Source organism: Monodelphis domestica, chromosome 8 (genome assembly GCF_027887165.1).
Source record: "Monodelphis domestica isolate mMonDom1 chromosome 8, mMonDom1.pri, whole genome shotgun sequence".
Classification (NCBI taxonomy): Eukaryota; Metazoa; Chordata; class Mammalia; order Didelphimorphia; family Didelphidae; genus Monodelphis; species Monodelphis domestica.
In genome coordinates this window covers 11,005,889-11,024,196 of record NC_077234.1, presented here as the reverse complement: position 1 = coordinate 11,024,196, position 18,308 = coordinate 11,005,889, and the positions used below count along the sequence as shown (strand labels likewise).

At 43.0% G+C, this 18,308-nt stretch overlaps 1 protein-coding gene across 4 annotated transcripts in view; it reads left to right on the top strand.

The window, feature by feature from the left end:
• ANO7 (anoctamin 7) overlaps nt 1-18,308 on the top strand; it is a 79,363-nt gene that overhangs the window by 51,023 nt on the left and 10,032 nt on the right. For all 4 annotated transcript variants that reach the window (XM_056808617.1, XM_056808616.1, XM_056808615.1 and 1 more), the window contains 3 exons: nt 8,645-8,756; nt 10,442-10,496; nt 14,847-14,944. In XM_056808617.1, the coding sequence (XP_056664595.1) occupies nt 8,645-8,756; nt 10,442-10,496; nt 14,847-14,944 (265 nt within the window). The remainder of the gene's footprint in view (nt 1-8,644; nt 8,757-10,441; nt 10,497-14,846; nt 14,945-18,308) is intronic.

Here is an 18,308-nt window from a genome sequence, read left to right as displayed (position 1 = left end):
ATTCTTCATTCCAACCATCTTCACTAAATTATCATATCCATTTTGGTAATTGAAAATAAATTCTAAACTTGAAGGAATTGGAAAAGGAAGGAAAGAAGTTAGAAAGGAACAAAACAATGAATGAAAGAATGGCTGAAAAAGTCTCAAAAGGAATGTTGGAAGGAAGAAAGGAATGAATGAATGAAAACAAATTAAATGACTGAACTAATCTCCAAATAGCATTCCTTCCCTTGTTCTTTCTATCATTAATTCCATCCATCCTTCCTTACTTTTTTATTTCTTTCTTCTATCATTCTTTCCTTCCTTACCTCTTTATTCCTTTCTTCTATCATTCTTTCCTCCCTTACTGCATGGCTCAGATGAAAATTAAATTAATGTATTCTGAATTTAAGTGGACAGTAATAATAGAAATCATTTAGAGAAAGAAGGAAGGAAGGAATGACTGAACAAACTCGTGAAAAAATATTGCAAAGAATGAATGAATGAAGAAATAAAAGAAGATAAAGAGGTATCTGGTGAGGAGGGTGGGAAAGGAAATGGTTAATGTGAAGGATGTTGGGATGGTCATGAATCTAATATTCATTTCCATCATTCCTTTCCCTTTTTCCTTTCTTCTATCCTTTTCTTCTCTCCATCCTTCCCTCCCTCCCACTTTCCTTCTCTACTTCCTTCCTCCCTTCTTTCCATTCTTCATTTGTTTCTTCCTTCTATCATCACTTCCTTTCATCCATCCCTCCTTCCTTCCATACTTCATTTCTTCTCTCCATTCTTCCTTCTCTCACTCCAACCTTCCTACCTTCCTTCCTTCCATCCTTACTTTCTTCACTTGTTTCTTCCTTCATTCCTTCCCTCATTATTTCCTCTTTCTGTCATTCCTTCATTTTTTCAAATATTAGATTAAAATTATATTAATATGTTATTCCAAATTTCTAAAATGGATATAGTAATAATAAGAAACATTTAGAGAAGAATGTAAGGAAGGGAGGAAGGGATGAAGGAAGATATGAATGATGGAACAAACTAACAAAAGGATCTTTGAACAAACAATGAAAGGAATGTTATAAGAAAGAAAAGAACCAACAAATGAAGTGAGAAGGAAAGAAGGTAAGGAGGTAGTTGGTGAGGAGGGAGAGAGAAGATGGTAAATGGGAATGACATTGGAGAAGTAATAAATGTGATGTTCCTTTGATCCCTCCATCATTCCCTTGTTCATTCCAACTTTATTTTCTTACCTTTTCTCTTCCTTCTCTCCATCTTCCTTCCCTCCTTCCCACTTCCTTCCTTCCCTCTGCCTTCCTTCCATCCTTCCATTCATTTCTTCCTTCATTCCTTCCATCCTTACTTTCTTCATTTGTTTCTTTCTTCATTCTTTCCTTTTCTCCATCCTTCCTTCCCTCCCACCTTTCTTCTCTTTCCTATCTTCCTTATTTCCTGTCTTCTTTCCAATTTTCATTTCTTCCTGTATTTCTTCCTTCCATCATTACTTCCAATCCTTCCTTATTCCTTTCTACTTCTGTCATCCCTTCCCATCTTCTTTCAAACATCAGATTAAATTTATATTAATTACATTTATTCCAAATCTCTAAAGTGTATACAGTAATAAAAGGAAAAATTTAGAGAAGAATGTAAAGAAAGAAAGAAGGAAGGAAAGAAGGAAGGAAGGTACGAATGACAGATCACACCAATGAATGAATCTTTGGACAAACAATGAAAGGAATGTTGGAAGGAAGAATGGAACCATCAAACGAAGACAAAGGAAAGAAAGGTAAGGAGGTAGCTGCTGAAGGGAGAGAAAAGAAGGTGATTAATGGGAAGGACATTGGGAAAATAATAAATGTGATAGTTCTTTCCATTCCTCCATCCTTCCTTTGTCCATTCCGACCTTATTTTCTTACCTGTTTCCTTTCTTCTTCCTTCTTTCATCCACACAATCTTCCCATTATTATCATATCCATTTTAGTGATTGCAAATAAATCTAAAAAGGTGGATTTAACTTCCCTTTGGAAATTAGGAAGGAAGGAAAGGGTATTAGGATGAAAGGAATGAAGGAAGGTAGAAAGGAAGGAAGGAAACATGGGAGGGAACAGAGAGTGCTGGCAAGAGGTAGAGAGGGAGGGAGCTAAAGCTTATTGTTTAAAAGGTTAGTGGGAAAGAAAAAATATGATCCTACTTTACAACCATCCTTTCTTCACTTCTTCCTTCATACATATCTTTCTTTAATTCTTACTGTTGCTCTGTCTTTGTTTCTTCCTTCCTTTCCACCTTCCTTGCTTCCTTTCTTCTATCATTTATTCCATCCTTCCTTCCTTCTTCCTTTCTTAAATTTTCATTCCTTCTTCCAAAACTCAGATTATATTTATATTAGTACATTTATTCAGACTCTCCAAAGTGGATATAGTAATAACAGGAAACATTTAGGGACGAAAGGAAGGAATGAAGTATGGATGGATGGACGAGGGAGCAGGAATGAAGGAAGGAAACAATTAGAAAAGTTAGGAAGGAACTGAAGGAAGGAATGAATGAATGAACAAATGAACATAGGAAAGAATGTGAGGAGGTAGATGCTGAAGAGGGAAGGAAAGGAAAATGGTTAATGAGAAAGATGTTGGGAAAGTAGTGAATCAAATATTCATTTCCATCACTCCTTTCCCTTGTTCATTCCTACATTATTTTCTAACTTTTTCCTTCCTTCTTTCCTGTCTTCCTCCCTTCTTCCTTTCATTCTTTCTTCATTTCTTCCTTTCTTTTATCTTTACTTCCTTCCTTCCTTCCTTTTATCCATCTGTCCTTCCTTTTTCCTTTCCTTCCTTTATTCATGCAATCTTCCCATTATTACCATATCCATTTCGGAGATTGTAAATAAATGTTTAAACTTGGATTTAATTTCACTCTGGAAATTAGGAATGAAGGAAAGGTGATATGGATGGATGGAAGGAAGGTAGGTAGAAAACTACATATCTATATTATTTCTTTTCTTCCTTCCTTCATTCCTTCTTCCATTCTTATATCTTTCATCCCTTCCTTCCATACTTCCTTCCTTCCTTGTTTCTTCATTAATTCATAGTCTTCCTATTTTATCATATCTGTTTTGGAGATTTAGCAATACTTAGGTAATTTTGAATTTAATCTTAATTTGACAGGAAAGAGGGGAAGGAAGGAAGGGAGCAAAGAAGGAAGGAAGGAAACATAGGAGGGAAATGGGAGGGCTATTGAGAATGATATAGGGAGGGAGTTAAAGCTTATTATTGGTGGAAAGGAGGGTGAGAAAGAAAAATATGTGATCCTATTTGATACCCCTTCTTTCCTCACTTCTTCCATCCTACATTTCTAACTCTAATTATTACTGTTGTTTGGCCTTCTTTTCTTCCTTCCCTCCTTCCTTCCTTCCTACCTTCCTTCCTTTCACCCTTCCTTCCTTTCACCCTTCCTTCATGTTTTCTTTGTTCCTTTCTCCCTTTCTTCCTTCTATCATTTCTTCCATCCATCCTTCCTTCTTCCTATGAACATATTTAATTTGTTCCTTTCTCCTGTTCTTCTATCGTTTATTCCATCCTTCCTTCTGTTCTTCCATTCATCTTTCATTCCTTCCTTACTAGCTAGTTTGTTCCTTTCTCCCTCATATCATTTCTTCCTTCCTTCTTTCTTATGTCTTTAATTCCTCCTTTCCATCTTTCAATCCTCAAATTAAATTTATATTAGTACATTTATTCTGAATCACCAAATGGGATACAGTAATAATGGGAAATATATAAAAGGAAGGAGAGAGAGAGAAAGAGAGAGAGAGAGAGAGGAAGGAAGGAAGGAAGGAAGGAAGGAAGGAAGGAAGGAAGGAAGGAAGGAAGGAAGGAAGGAAGGAAGGAAGGAAGGAAGGAAGGAAAGAGGGAAAGAGGGAAGGAGGAAAGAATCAATGAAAGAATGACTGGAAAAACTGTAGAAATAATGTTTGGAGGAAGAAAGGAATGAACAAATTAAGAAATAAAGGAGAGAAGGTAACAAGATAGTTGGTAGGAGGGAGGGAAAGGAAGATGGGTTATAAGAAGAATGCCAGGAAAGTAGTGAATCTAATATTCATTTCCATCATTCCTTCTTTCTGTTGTCCATTCCCACCTTATTTTCTTCCCTTTTTCCTTCCTTCCTCATATTCTTCCTTCTTTCCTTCTCTCCAACCTTCCTTTCTTTCCTCCCACCTTCTTTCCTACATGCCATCTTTGCTTCCATCCTTTACTCTTTCCTTCCTTCTCTCCTTCCTTCCATATATCCTTTCTTCTGTTATACTTCATTCCATCCCTCCTCTCACTTTCCTGGTTTTCTACCTTCCTTCCTTCCCTCAATATTTCTCATTATTAGCACAACCATTTTAGAGATTAGGAATAAATATCTAAAGATGGATTTAATCTCAATTTTGAAGGAAAGAACAAAGGAAGGAAGGAAAGAAGAAAGGAAGGAAGGAACGACAGAAGGAAGGATGAATGAAAGGAAGGAAAGATTGACGGAAGGAGGAAGAATCCGAGGAAGGGACAAGGGAGAAAGGACAAAAAGGAGAGAGTGAGGGATGGAAGGCTGGTTGATGGGAAGGAGGGTGGAAAAGAAGAAATGTGATATTTCTTTCCATTTTTCTTCACTTCTTTCCCAAAATGTTACTTCAGTTATTCCTCTTGTCCTAGAATTCATTCCTTGTTTCATTCTTTCAATCCTCCCTTCATTTTTTTCTTCTGTCCTTCCTTTGAAGGTGAAATTGAATTTTAATTAAAAGCATTATTCCAAATCTATAAAATGAATATGGTAATGATCAGAAATATTTCAGGAATGAAGGAAGTATGGGAGTGAGGGAGGGATAAGGAAGAGAGGGAATGAATAAGGGAGGGAAAGTTGGTTGATGGAAAGGAGGGTGGGAAAGAACAAATGTGATCCTTCTTTCCTTCCCTTCTATCTTCACTTCTTCCTTCCTACAATTTTTCCTTCAATTTTTCCTTTCATCCTTTAATTCTTTTTCTTCCTCATTTTGTTCCTTCCTTCTTTCCTTTCTTCAAAATAAATTTCATTTTAGAAAATAATTTATTCCCAATCTCTAAAATGATTATGATAATGATGGCAATCATTAAAGGAGGGAGGGAGGAAGGGAGGAAGGGAAGAAAGAAGGAAGGAAGAAGGATGCATGAATTGGTAGAAGGATGGAGATAAGGATGCTTTGTGGGAATGATGGTGGGAAAGAACTTAATGGTATATATATTTCCATCCCACTTTCCTTCACTTCTTCCTTTCTTCCTTCCCTTCCCTCAATTTTATCCATTACTACCATTGACCATTTTAGAGATTGGGAATAAATGTCTAAAGATGGATTTAATCTTATTTTTGATGGAAGGAAGGAAGGAAAGAGGGAAGGAAGGAAGGAAGGAAGGAAGGAAGGAAGGAAGGAAGGAAGGAAGGAAGGAAGGAAGGAAGGAAGGAAAGAAAGCGGGAAAGATGTGATACTTCTTTCTTTCTGTTTTTTTCTTTACATTTTTCCCAAAACTTTACTTCATTTATTCCTTTTGTCCTAGAAATCCTTCCTTCCTTCATTCCTTGTTTTGTTTCTTCAATCTTTCCTTCATTTTTTTCTCTTCTGTCCTTCCTTCATTCCTTTGAAGGTGAAATTGAATTTTAATTAAAATCTTTATTCCCAATCTATAAAATGAATATGGTAATGATTGGAAATATTTTGGGGATGAAGAAAGGAAGGATGGGAGGGAGGGAGGGAGGAAGGCTGGTTGGTGGGGAAGGAGAGTGGGGAAGAACAAATGTGATCCTTCTTTCCTTCCCTCTTTTCTTCACTTCTTCTTTCCTACCTTTCCCTTCCAATTATTCCTTTCATCCTTTAATTCCTTCCTTCCTTATTTTTCCTTCATTCTTTCTTTCCTTCCTGCTTTTTTAAAAATGAACTTTAATTTTGAATAAAACATTTATTACCAATCTCTAAAATTAATATGGTAATGATAGAAATGGTTTAGGGAAGGAATAAGGTATGGCAGGTAGGAAGAAAGAAAGGAATAAAGGAACGAAGGATAGGAACCAGGTAGGGAGGAGGGAGAGAGGGAGAGATGATTGAGGGAAATCTGGTTGATGGAAAGGAGGATGGAAAAGAAGAAATGTGATCCTTCTTTCCTTCCTTTTTTCTTCAGTTCTTCCTTCTCAAATTTTTACTTCAATCATTCCTTTCATACTAAAATTATTTCATTCTTTCCTTCCATTTTTGTTCCTATAATCCTTTATTTTTTCCTTCCTTCTTTCCTTCCTTCCAGTCTTCCTTCTGTTCTTCAAAGGTCAAACTTAATTTTAATTAAAACATTTATCCCCATTCCCTAAAATGAATATGGTAATGATGGGAAAAATGGGAGGAAGGAAGGAAGGAAGGAAGGAAGGAAGGAAGGAAGGAAGGAAGGAAGGAAGGAAGGAAGGAAGGAAGGAAGGAAGGAAATTAGATACTGGGAAGGTAGGGAAGGGAAGAAGTTTGGTGGGAAGGAAGGTGAGAAAGAAGTAAATGTGATCCTTCTTTCAATCCCTCCTTCCTTCACCACCTTAATTAGGTGACATGTACCTTTCTTCTTTTGTTTCTTTTTTCCTTTCCTTCCTTCCCTCCTTCATTCTTTCAATCTTCCCTTTATTATCATATCCATTGTGGAGATTGGAAATAAATGTTTAAAATTGGGATTAATCTCAATTTGGAAGGTAGGAAGAGAGAAAGGAAGGATGGGAAGGAGGAGTCAGGGTGAAAAAAAAAATAAAAACAAAAACAAATTAAATATTAACTCAAATTCCATCTCTTTTCCTGATGTCCCTAGCTGCTAATATTTCTACCTCTCCTCTTCTGCACTCCTTGGCCTCCACTGCATTGTCTCTTTATGGTACCATATGTGTGTATGTGTTTTTGTATGTGTTTATATGTGTATGTATGTTTATAAATGTAAATATATCTAGGTACTTTGTCTATATTTAAAAGCTTTAGGAAGGCAGTGACTTTCCCCTTTTGTCCTTGTCTCCAGTGCCTGGCATATAGCTTAGGCACTTTGTAAAGATGCTTGTTCAAACAAGCCATTTTTCATGTCATAGTTAAGGCAGATTCTTTTTAAATTTTTAAAATATTTTTCCATGTTTCCATGATTCATTTTCTTTCCCTCCCCCTCTGGAGCTGACAAGCAATTCCAATGGGTTGAAAAATGTTACCACTTGATACCTATTTCCATATTATTCATTTTTGTAATAGAATAATCTTTTAAAACCAAAGCCCTAAATCATACACCCATATAAACAAGTGATAAGTCATATGTTTTCCTTCTGTGTTTCTACTCCCACAGTTCTTTCTCTGGATCTAGATAGAATCTTTCTCATAAGGTCCTCAGGGTTGTCCTGGGTCATTGCATTGCTGCTGGTAGCAGAGTCAGTTACATTCAATCATGCTACAGTGTATCATTCTCTGTATAGGACGTTCTCCTGGTTCTGCTCCCTTCACTCTGCATCAATTCCTGGAGGTCTTTCCGGTTCACATGGAATCCCTCCAGTTCATCAATCCTTCAGCACAATAGTATTCCATACCCATCAAATACTACAATTTGTTCAGCCATTCCCCAATTGAGGGACACCCCACCCCCCATTTTCCAATTTTTTGCTTTCACAAAGAGTGTGACGATGAATATTGTTGTACAACCCTTTTTTATTATCTCTTTGGGGTACAAACCTAGGTTGGATCAAAGAGCAGACATTCTTTCAAAGCCCTTTGGGCATGATTCCAAATTAAGACAAATGCTTTAATAGCCTCTTTTTACTTCAAAAATCATTGGTAGCTTTTGTTTGTACATCCTGTTCATTTCCAAGTAGAAGTCTTTCCCCTTTCCCCTACCCAGATTATTATTCCCTGAAAGAAAGAATTCAAAAGGGAAGAAAAGGGGTATTAGCAGAATGACCTCCCCCCCCCCCCATATCACAACTCTGACAGTATAACCATTTCCAGGTCTGTTTACTGGGCCTTTTTTTTTTTAAATTTAATTTTATTGATTCATTAAGAGAATTTTTCCATGGTTCCATGATTCATGTTCTTTCCTCCCCTCCTCCCACCCTCCCTTCCACCTTGACACGCCAATCCCACTGGGTTTTACATGTGTCATTGATCAAGACCTTATTTCCATATTATTGATATTTGTACTAGGATGATTGTTTTACTGGATCTTTTTAAAATAAATTTAAATCCAACAGTTTCAAAGCGCTGTTCTTTTTGCTAAGGGCAGGGAATGGGCAGATTTGGCCTGGGATTCTATCAATATGTCATCCCCACTATGGAAACTCCCTCACCTCATGCCCACCAGCCATTCCCTGCAGTTCTTTTGGACCTTATACCACATGGCCTGGGTTGCTTGACCTTTAAAAACGGTGTTCTTTCCAGGTGGAGCAGACCCGCTAGCTCGTGAGCGTACCACTGAAAATGTAATTACTTGACTTTGGTAACGTGGGGCCTCTTAAGCTGCCCTCCCTATGCCTCAGTTTACTCCCCTGTAAAATAAGTAGGTTGGGCCAGATGGTTTCCCAACTTCACTGTTCTATGACTAGAGCTGGGGGGCAGCATTTGAGGGGGAAAGTGCTGGCGTCACGGCAGCTTTGTTCTCCTTTGCCGTAGAAATGCACAAGACGCAGTCCAAGTTCGAAGACGCGCTTGTCTGGAAGGTGTTCGTTTTCCATTTTGTCAACATCTATTCCGTTCCCATCTACATCGCCTTCTTCAAGGGCAGGTCGGTCAGCTTTTCTTCCGCCTTTTCTCCCTCCTCAGGCAGGTGGGATGGGGGGGGGGAGGAGCGTGGGGGGGCCTCAGAGCTGCGGGACCCTCGTGGGGGCTCCCACCTCGGCCTCTTTGGGGCCTGATTCACAGGTCAGTGGAATAACAGAATTTAGGTGCTGGAACAGCGCGGCTTCTCCTTCCCCGGCTTCCTCTCTAGCTTTCCGTTCCCAGAGGAGGGAGTGAGAAGGCCTTCTGGCCTCGGTCCCGGGGTGCGCCTGGGCGTCCCAAGGCTCTCTGGGCACTCTGGCCGGCTCCGGTCGCTCCATACGTGTTGGGGCCCTTCGACTCGTGTATTTCCAACTGGAAGAGACCCTCGAGTGAGCGTGACTCGAGCATTGGTTCAGCCTTTCCGGCCTCGTCCTTGCACACACACACACGCACACGCACGGGCCATGCCCCTGCCACCCATCACGGCCACCTTCAGCACTAGGCAGCTGAGAGGAGGCTGAGAGGCGGCCGCTGGCCGGTGTCCGAGCAGCTGGGGCCCCGGACTACAGGAATGCCACCAGCGGCCGTTGGGGCTCCCCCGCTCTTAGCCTCCCTTTTCTCAGCTGCTCAATGAGGAGGCGCCTCAACTTTCTCTGTGGTCCCTGGCGGTTCCCGAGCCAGGGTGGCTTCCTCCGCTCCCGTTTGCCCTGCGGGTCCCTGGGACAGGCGGCTGCAGGGGCTCCTCCCAGGGCTCAGACAGGGGACGTTCCTGGCTTCATTCCACGGTTTCATTAGCCCATCGACCAGCACCGTCAGGGGGTGTCACTGGACTAATGAGAGCAGCCTGGAGAGAAGCCCGGCCTGAACGGGCGCCTCATCAGGGAATGGGACTACCGGCACGACCGTCCTGGCCCTGACCTCCCTCCGGGCTCCCAGGCTGCCCCGCTGCTGGGGAGCCCCCGAGACCCGGCACTGCCCTTCTAGGAGCAGCGGGCACAAGGGACCCATCTGGCATCACCAGAGAACCCAGAGAGTGTGCGGCAAATAGGGAGGGAGCAGGGCCCTTGCAGCCTGCAACTTCCCTGCTGTGGCGTCCATAAATCACAGCAGGCAGGTGGCTCCGTGGAGGGAGAACCAGGCCCAGAGAGCGGACGTCCTGGGTTCAAATGTGGCCTCCGACCCGTCCTAGCTGTGTGACCCTGGGCCAGTCACTTCACCCCCACTGCCTAGATATTGCCGCTCAGAGACGGGGTGGTTGTTGTTTAATTAAATGGGAATTTGGGGGGAGTTTTGCAGAAAAGCTGCAGAGGACACAATGTTTAGAAACTCAGAAAAGCATAGTCGATGCTCAGTATGGGCAGTGCAAGCCTATGTAATCGTCTAATGCCGCAGGCACACGCCAGCTCCTTTTTAGAGTAAAAGAAGGAAAAGGTTCCAGTTTGCAAACCATTTGCAGTCAGCAGTGTGGGGTGGGGGCGGGGCTCTCGGCTCTTCTCTGCCTCTGTAGGCTGCCCATAGGGAGCCCCCAGAGATACGTGGGAGGCCTGGCCTGGGCCACGCCTCCATTCTCAGTCTCTGTGCCCCGCCCGCCCCCCAGGGAGAGATGCCCCAGGAGGCGGGCGGTCCCTGTGACCAGCCTTAGGCCTGCCCTGACCCAGAACAGACGTGGCTGGAGCCTTGCTTGGGGGATAACCAGCGCGCGTTGTTCAGGTTTTCAGGTTACCCGGGACACTACGGCACCTTCTTCGGCATGCAGAATGAAAACGTGAGTCTCGGCTGGCAAAGGGGCGGGGCCACCGCAGCCCGGAGCGCTCCCGCGCATGCTCGCCTCCCTGCCCCCTCCCCTATCCCCATGTGCTCCTTGGGCCATTGACCCCACACTGGAGGCTGTGGATTCCTCCAGCTCCCAGCCATCTCCGGTGTGCTCTGGCAGGAGTTGTGAGGGGCGTCCTGCGGGGACTGCCAGGCGCCGAGCCTCCTCTCCCAGGAGCCTCTGCCGTCGCTTAGACCAGCATCCTCTGGACCTCGGCAGCCCCTCCGCTCTGGCTGCTGGAGATTCGCCGCCCCACCAGGAGCCCCCCCTCCCGCCTCCCTGTCCTCCCGGCCTTGAGGATGACTCCCTTCCTTCCCATGTTGAAACCCCAGGCCTGGCACAGAGAAGGTGCTTCCTAAATGCTTGGTGAGTGGAGTTGGAGGTCGTGAGGGGCTCCCAGAAGGGGGGCCCCTTGAACCTCGTGCCCTAGCCGGGGAAATTTAAAAGCAAAAAGCCACTGCAGGCCCCTCTTTTATTATCTCCAGCCTCCATCCCCGGCCTTGGCGTATGCCAGGCAGGACAGCAGATCTCCCTCACGAGGCCTCGGTGGCCTTTGATTTCTTCTTGGTTTCCTGGCCCTGCTTCCCGCTTTCCTCCGAGCTTCTCTTAATGACTCTTTCCTGGGTCAGTTGCCAGCACTTTGCCAGGATTTTGGCCTTGAGAAGCTTTCATTGAAGAGAGATGGATACAGTCGGCTTTGAAGGCAACAATCCTTTCCCCAAAGCTTTCTTTTGATTTGTCTGTATTCAAAGATATTCTATTTTCCCAATTACATGTAAGAACAATTTTCAATATACATTTTCCAAAATTATAATCCAAATTGTCTCCCTCCTCCCTCTTGGAGATGGTAAGCAAATGGTTCTGGGTTCTACCTGCAAAATATGATCAGGGTTCCCTATTGGTCATTGTTTTAGGAGAAAATATATAAAGCCAAAACCCCCAAAGAAAAATAAACCAATGTGGAAAATGCTACGCTTTGATCTGCTTCTGACCCCACCAGTTCTTTCTCTGGAGGTGTAATGAAATGAGAGAGAAGAGTGGAGACCCCCCTTCTCAAAGCGGGGTTCAGGGGAGACAGCAGATGTTTAGGATTGGCTCAGAGAGAGGAGACGGTTTGAAGATTTTCCCCTCCTGCCTTCCCTCCTTAGCTACAGCTGCTCTCCCCGATTCACTCTTGTCCCCCCCTCCACTACTCGAGACCGAAGGGTCTCCCCTTGATCTGTTCACTCACACTGGATTCACAGCTAGGGAAAAGAGAACTACTCTGATGTCAAATTAACTCAATCAGGGTAATACAAAGGAATAACTGGCAGGGAAAAGAATGGGAGAGGAAAGTGGGGAAAAGGGGGCCCCTGTCTCTATCTAAAACCCTTTTCCCTCCCTCCTCGAGTTTGGGGGGAATGCAGGCCTTGGCAGCCTGAGCCCCCGAGAGAAAGTCAGGTTGGCTGACCCTAGGTTTGGTCCCTTGGCCACAGTTCAGACTCAAGACAACAGGAGCTGAGGTAAAGTCTGACAGATTCAAAATGCCTTTTCTCAGGTTTTCTCTTCAGTGAGTCTTTTCAGTTGGGAAATGTTGGGGAGAAGGATTTCTAGTCACAAGCAGGAAAAAGTGGGTAACCCTCAGGAGAAAGCCTTAATCAGCCTCTCTTTGGCTTCCCCAGACTGAGAGACCAACTGCTCTTGCAGCCAGAATCTTCTCCTCCTCCAGATTCCAATCTCCTGGGCCTCCTCCCCCATCGAGGTGATCAGATCCACACACTCTTCAGCCTGGCACTTTTCTTATGTGCCAGCCTCTGTCACAGAGGAGGAGAGCAGTCTTTGTCATAAGCCCTTCAGAATTATCCTAGATCATTGCAGTGCTGAGTGTAGCAAAGTCTTTCATAGTCAATCATCATACAATGTTGCCATTACTGTGTACATGTTCTCCCAGTTCTACTTATCTTGCTCTGCATCAGTTCATGTTTTTCCTGAAATCATCCTGAAAAACTTAATTTCTAGGCAGTTGGGCAAGGCAATATAGAGCATTGAACCTGAAGTTAGGAAGACTGGAGTCCAGATCCAGCCTAAAACACTTCCTGTATGACCTTAGGCAAGTCACTTAACTTCAGGATGCTTCAGGTTTCTCACCTATAAAACAACACCTAACTCCTAGGGTGGTTGTAAGAATCAAATGAGATTATATTTATAAAGGGCTCCATGTAGCACTGACACGTGGGATCTAAATGCTCGTTATCACTATTATTTTGTCCAGTTATTGTGATTATCATCTTATCTGAATGCTTTGAAAAAACTCAATGTGCTCAGGGTTCCTTTTCTTGTCTGCAACGACGTCTAAGACAGTGTGGGTCACTCACTGTCTTTGGAACTTCAGATTATTTCCAAGGCATCAAGTTTGATTCTAAAATTCGGGGCAGACTCCTCCCAAAAGGGGTTAGTAAAAAGCAAACTAAAACTTTTGGTGAGGAAAGTGCTAATGCAGAAGTGAAATGGAAAGACCTAGCATATTCTGGGGGACTTACCAATATCTATCTGACTCTAACATTTCCTGAGTGAGGTGCCATCTTACAGTGGGATAAGCAATGGATTTAAAACCCTTAAAAGTGAATTTGCACCCTGGCTCTGCCATTTACTAGCTATGTGACCTGAGACAAATGACTACCTCCAAGGGTGTCTCTTTTCCCATATGTAAAATGGGCTTAATAATGTCTGCCTTGACTCTCTAAAGACTTGTTGGGAGAATGAAATGAGAGAATGCATGTATGTACACAATTTGTAAGTAGAAAAAAACATAGAAAGCATTAGATATTATCATAAATTCTTTTTACATCTTTTTCCCTAAACAAGAGGAATTTCTTTGTGGCAGTATTCCATTTTCATATTTTAAATCCTTCCTTCTTTCCCTCTTTACTTCTTCCTTAAAAAAAAAAATGCTTAATGTCTAAATGAGCTGGGCTGAAATGTAACAATTCGCCAATGGGTGTCTCATCTGACACAAGAATGTTCTGGTCTGAGAATTCCTTCCATTGAGGTTTTGGTCCTAAAAAAGAAACCCCTAATTAGTATCCCAGTTTAGAAGTTTTTCACTGTGAGACTACTTGAAATGAAGAACTACATGTAAATTCAATGACTATGGTCTTGGCTTCATCCTTGAGTCCTGCCTTATTGATTAATAATATTAATGTTAAATTTACAGCCATGCTTTTGATAGTGGATAAAAATTGGAAAATGGGGGGGTGTCCCTCAATTGGGGAATGGCTAAAATTGTGGTAGCTGATGAGGATGGAATACTGTTGTGCTCAAAGGAATAATGAACTGGAGGAATTCCATGTGACCTGGAAAGACCTCCATGAACTGATGCAGAGTGAAAGCAGCAGAACCAGGAGAACATTGTATACAGAGACTGAAACATTGCAGCATAATTGAATGTAACTGACTTTACTACTAGTAACAATGCAATGACCCAGGACAATCCTGAGGGACTTAAGAGAAAGAATGTATCCACATCCAGAGAAAAACTGTGGGAGCAGAAATGCAGAAGAAAAACATAGAATCGATCATGTAGTTTGATAGGGATACGATTAAGGATTTTGATGTTAAAGGATCATTCTACTGCAAATATGAATAACATGAAAATAGGTTTTGAACAATGACACATGGATAACCCAGTGGGATTGTTTGTCAGCTCCAGAAGGGGGAAAGGAAGGTGGTAGAATCATGAATCCATGCAACCAAGGAAAAATATTCTAAAGAAATAAATTCAAAGATAATAACAATATTAATATTCTGATTTATTATTAATAGTAATAATATTAAACCTGGCTGAGAAAGGGGCTATAGATACAAGTTGATGACATTCACCCAAAAGGGTCAGTGTGTCTATTTCTGGTTAACTATTACAAAGCTAATTGTGACTCTTGGCTTCTGTTTTTTTTCTTTTTCATTTTCCACACATCTTCAGCCCTATATGAACAGAGATATTGAGTGCATGGCATGATGTGGCTAATGAATGGGGTCTATATAATCCATTTGTGGCTCTGAGGTAGTTTGGTGGAAAATGGTACTCAGCATCCAATGATTTGAGTCCCTTTGATCTTTTTTGACAAACTTCTTTAATAGTGAAGATGGAGAATTGGGATCTTGTGAGTCACCTTGCATGTCAGGTGCCAGGAACTGGGTACTCACAGAAAGGGCTTCCAGGGGAATAAGGGACGGAGGGGTTCAAGGGGTAGAATGTTGTAACAGCAGTCACATTTTGCTTGCCTCAGTCCCTCATGCTACTCTGTTGAACTGTCTCCCACATAGTGCATTAATAATAGCTGTCTTATCGAGCTTGCCCAAGAAATGCTAGTCATCATGGTGGGGAAGCAAATCTTCAACACCCTGTTGGAAATCTTCATTCCGTAAGTAGCACCCAGAAATGGCCTGGAATCATTGCTAGAGGCATAGGCTTCAAATCAGGGAGATTTGGGTTCAGATCTCCCCTCTGGGACTTGTAGGCTGTTTGATCCCAGTCAAGTCATTTCATCATTCACCATTTTGGTTTCCTCATGTAGAAAATGAGAGAGCTGGGCTGGATGATCTCCAACCTTCTGTAATTCTGAGCAAGAGGATAATATAGGCAGAGAAAGTGAAGGTCAGCCCCCATTATCTCCAGCACCATGGACATGCTGCTCTCCCCTCCCAATGTTAGACTCATCTAAAGAACCTGGCACTTGGACCTCACCATTTTAACAAGGAGATCCTTTCAGAGTTTACAAAGTATTGTCCATACCTTATCTCTTCTGATCCTCATAATAGCCCTGGGTCCTAGGCATTGCTGGAATTATTCTCCCCTTTGATAGATGAGGAAACTGAGTCACAAAGAAGATGGCCTCACCTGGGGTCTCCCAACTAAAGGAGTGTAAGACATAGGATCTGAACCCCAGCCTCTCCACTGAATCCCACTTCCTTTTGCTTCTCAATGGATAGAGAATTTCCTCAATGTGGATGTGCAGATTATGACGTAGGCATGCATTTTCATCCAATACCTTTCTTTGGTCCATTGATCTTCCATGGGTCTCCCACCAAAGATGCACTTGACATCCAGAAGGCCGTCCCTTGAGCTGATTAGTATTCCATGTCTCCAAGATCTTCTACTCCTTTTCACTCTGCTCCTTCCTCATTCACAAGATGCCCTCACCTGCAGTCATCTTTCCATTTCCCTCTCATTCTTTGGACCATGATCCTTGGATGGTCCATTTAGAGCTGGAAGCAAGCTTGGAGCTCTAATGGTAATCTTCCACTTTCTATTTGATAAGGCAAAGGAGACCAGTGGTGAACTGGCGTTGAAGTTGGATGAGGCTTCTCCTAACTCATGCTGGTAGGAAGCTGCACAGCTGAGTTTCAAACCATCCCTACTGCCTCCAAATTCATTGCATCGTCTACCATACCACACACATTTTTGCCCAAAAAAAGTTAAAAAAAAGGAAAACCTCATGTTACTTGTTTTCTGATCTGGCCCTCAGGCCTGGAATGCTCTCTCTCTTCCCCTTCAGCTACTGACCTCTCTGACTTCCTTTAAGTTCCAAATAAAATCCCGTCATTCTTAATGCCAGGGCCTTCTTTCCAATTTCTCCTGTATATAACTTGCTTTTCTTCCCCATTAGATTTTAAGATCCTTGAGGGCAGGGATTATGTTTTATCCCAGAACTTAACACAGTGCCTGACATACAGTAGGCACTTAGTAAATGTTTTCTTTTGATTTACTGATTGATTAAAATTGTGAGGCTGGGTCACTAGCTTTTGTCGTTCAGTTGTTTTTCAGTCACGTCCAACTCTTTGTGAGCCCATTTGGGGTTTTCTCGTCAGAGATACTGGAATGTTTGGCCATTTCCTTCTCCAGCTCACTTTACAGATGAGGAACTGAGGAAGATAGGGTTCAATGACTTGCCCAGGGTCACACAGCTAGTAAGTATCTGAGGTCAAATTTGCACTCAGGAAGCTATCTTCCAGCATTCTATCCGCTGTACCACCCTCCTGCCCCAACTCATTGGATGCTCCTGTTCAAAGAGGCCATAAGATCATAGATCGTGATCTGAGAGGGTCCCCAGAAACCATCTATTCCAACCTCCCCATTTTTAGAAAAGTAGAAACTGAGGTCCAGAATGAGTTCATAGATTTTGATCTGAAGGGACCCCAGAGACCATCTGGCTCCACCTTTCCTTTTATAGAGAAGGATACACACCCTCAAAAGGATTGGGACTTGCTGAAGGTCACCCTAGAAGCATCAGGGAGATATAGGATAGGCTCATAGAAGAAGGAGAAGAAGAAGAAGAATCAAGAAGAATGAAGGAGGAGGAAGAGAAGAAAGATACGGAGAAATGGGGGTTTCCTTTGATTATAGGAGAAGGGGTTTTCTTTGAAAAATCTTGGCTGCAAACACCCAGTTCCAGGCCACAGCAGTGATACCACTAAGAGCATCTTTTCTGAGCTTTCCCACTTGCTCACAGAAATACCCACTGCAGAGGCATCACGGCCCTGGGTGCCCAGTCTAGAACTTCTAGGTCGGTGGCAAGCTGTCGGCCAAGGTTCTCGTGCATGGCCTCAAGGCCAGATAGGGAGCCCTTTCCCTGATGTGGATAAACATATTCCCAAGTCTTGCTGGGCGTAAGGAGGTCTCTTAATTTCCTTTTCCAAGGCCTAAATGTATTTTCTGTCTGATGAGAGCTTGCCTTCTGCTCCCTTCTTTCTCATTCTGTCCTGAAGCAGAAATGCCCCACAGAGAAGCTCAGTTTAGGATCCTGAGGATGACACGAAGTACAAATGAAGCTCTGGCTCATTCTTCAGGCCGTTGGTAAAACATCTGCCATTTTTATTGCTAAAGTCTGGAGGCTTTATCTGGGCTTCAAGGAAATGTTGCGGGGGGTGGGGGGGGGTAATGATCTGTGTTCTCTTGGGCCATTTCTGGAGGCCCAGAGCAGGCGTGCCATGTCCTCCTCAGTAGGGAGCCAGGCCATCTGTGCCACGCTTGTCTACCCACCCATAGGCTAGCCGATTCTAGAGGAACCACTGAGAACTCCTTCAGGGGGTCATTTTTCAAAACAAAATGCAAGACTTTTCTCTTGACTCTGGTCTGAAATGGTCTCACATAGGAGATAGAGCATTGACCATGGAATCAGGAAAAATGAGTTCGAGTCCCTCTCCAGATACTTGCTAGCTGCATAATTTCGGGCAAGTTATTTAACGTGGCTCAGCCTCAGTTTCCTCATCTATAAAATTCAGATAATACTTTTTTACCCTGGGTATCTTGTGAGGAATAAATATATAAATGGGATTGATGATTGGGTTTCCTAGAGAATTCAGCCCCGTGTTCCTGCCTAGGGAGATCTTTCCCTGTTCTGATGCTGCCATCTGGGGTGATCTCCCCCTCCCATTTTTGCATCCTTTGCAAATTTGAGCATTATGCCATCATCCAAGTCATTGCAAAAAATGTTCCAAGAAATAGGGCCAAAAACAGGCTCCCGAGGGCATCCACTAAAGACTTTGCTCCCTGCTGAATTGTGTCATTCAGGGCATGCTTTGAGGCCATTCATTCATTCGACCAACTCCAACTTGCCATCAAGTTGGTCAAAACTATTGTGGCGGCATAAACTTGACCCACAGCATGAGCCCCAATCCTGGGCTTGCTGAAGTCCTCATTAAGCATGTTGGGAAGAAGCACAGCTTCCTGGATGGTGGCCCTCAGGGGAGCAGGAACATCCTCCCTGCCCATGATGGCTCCACATC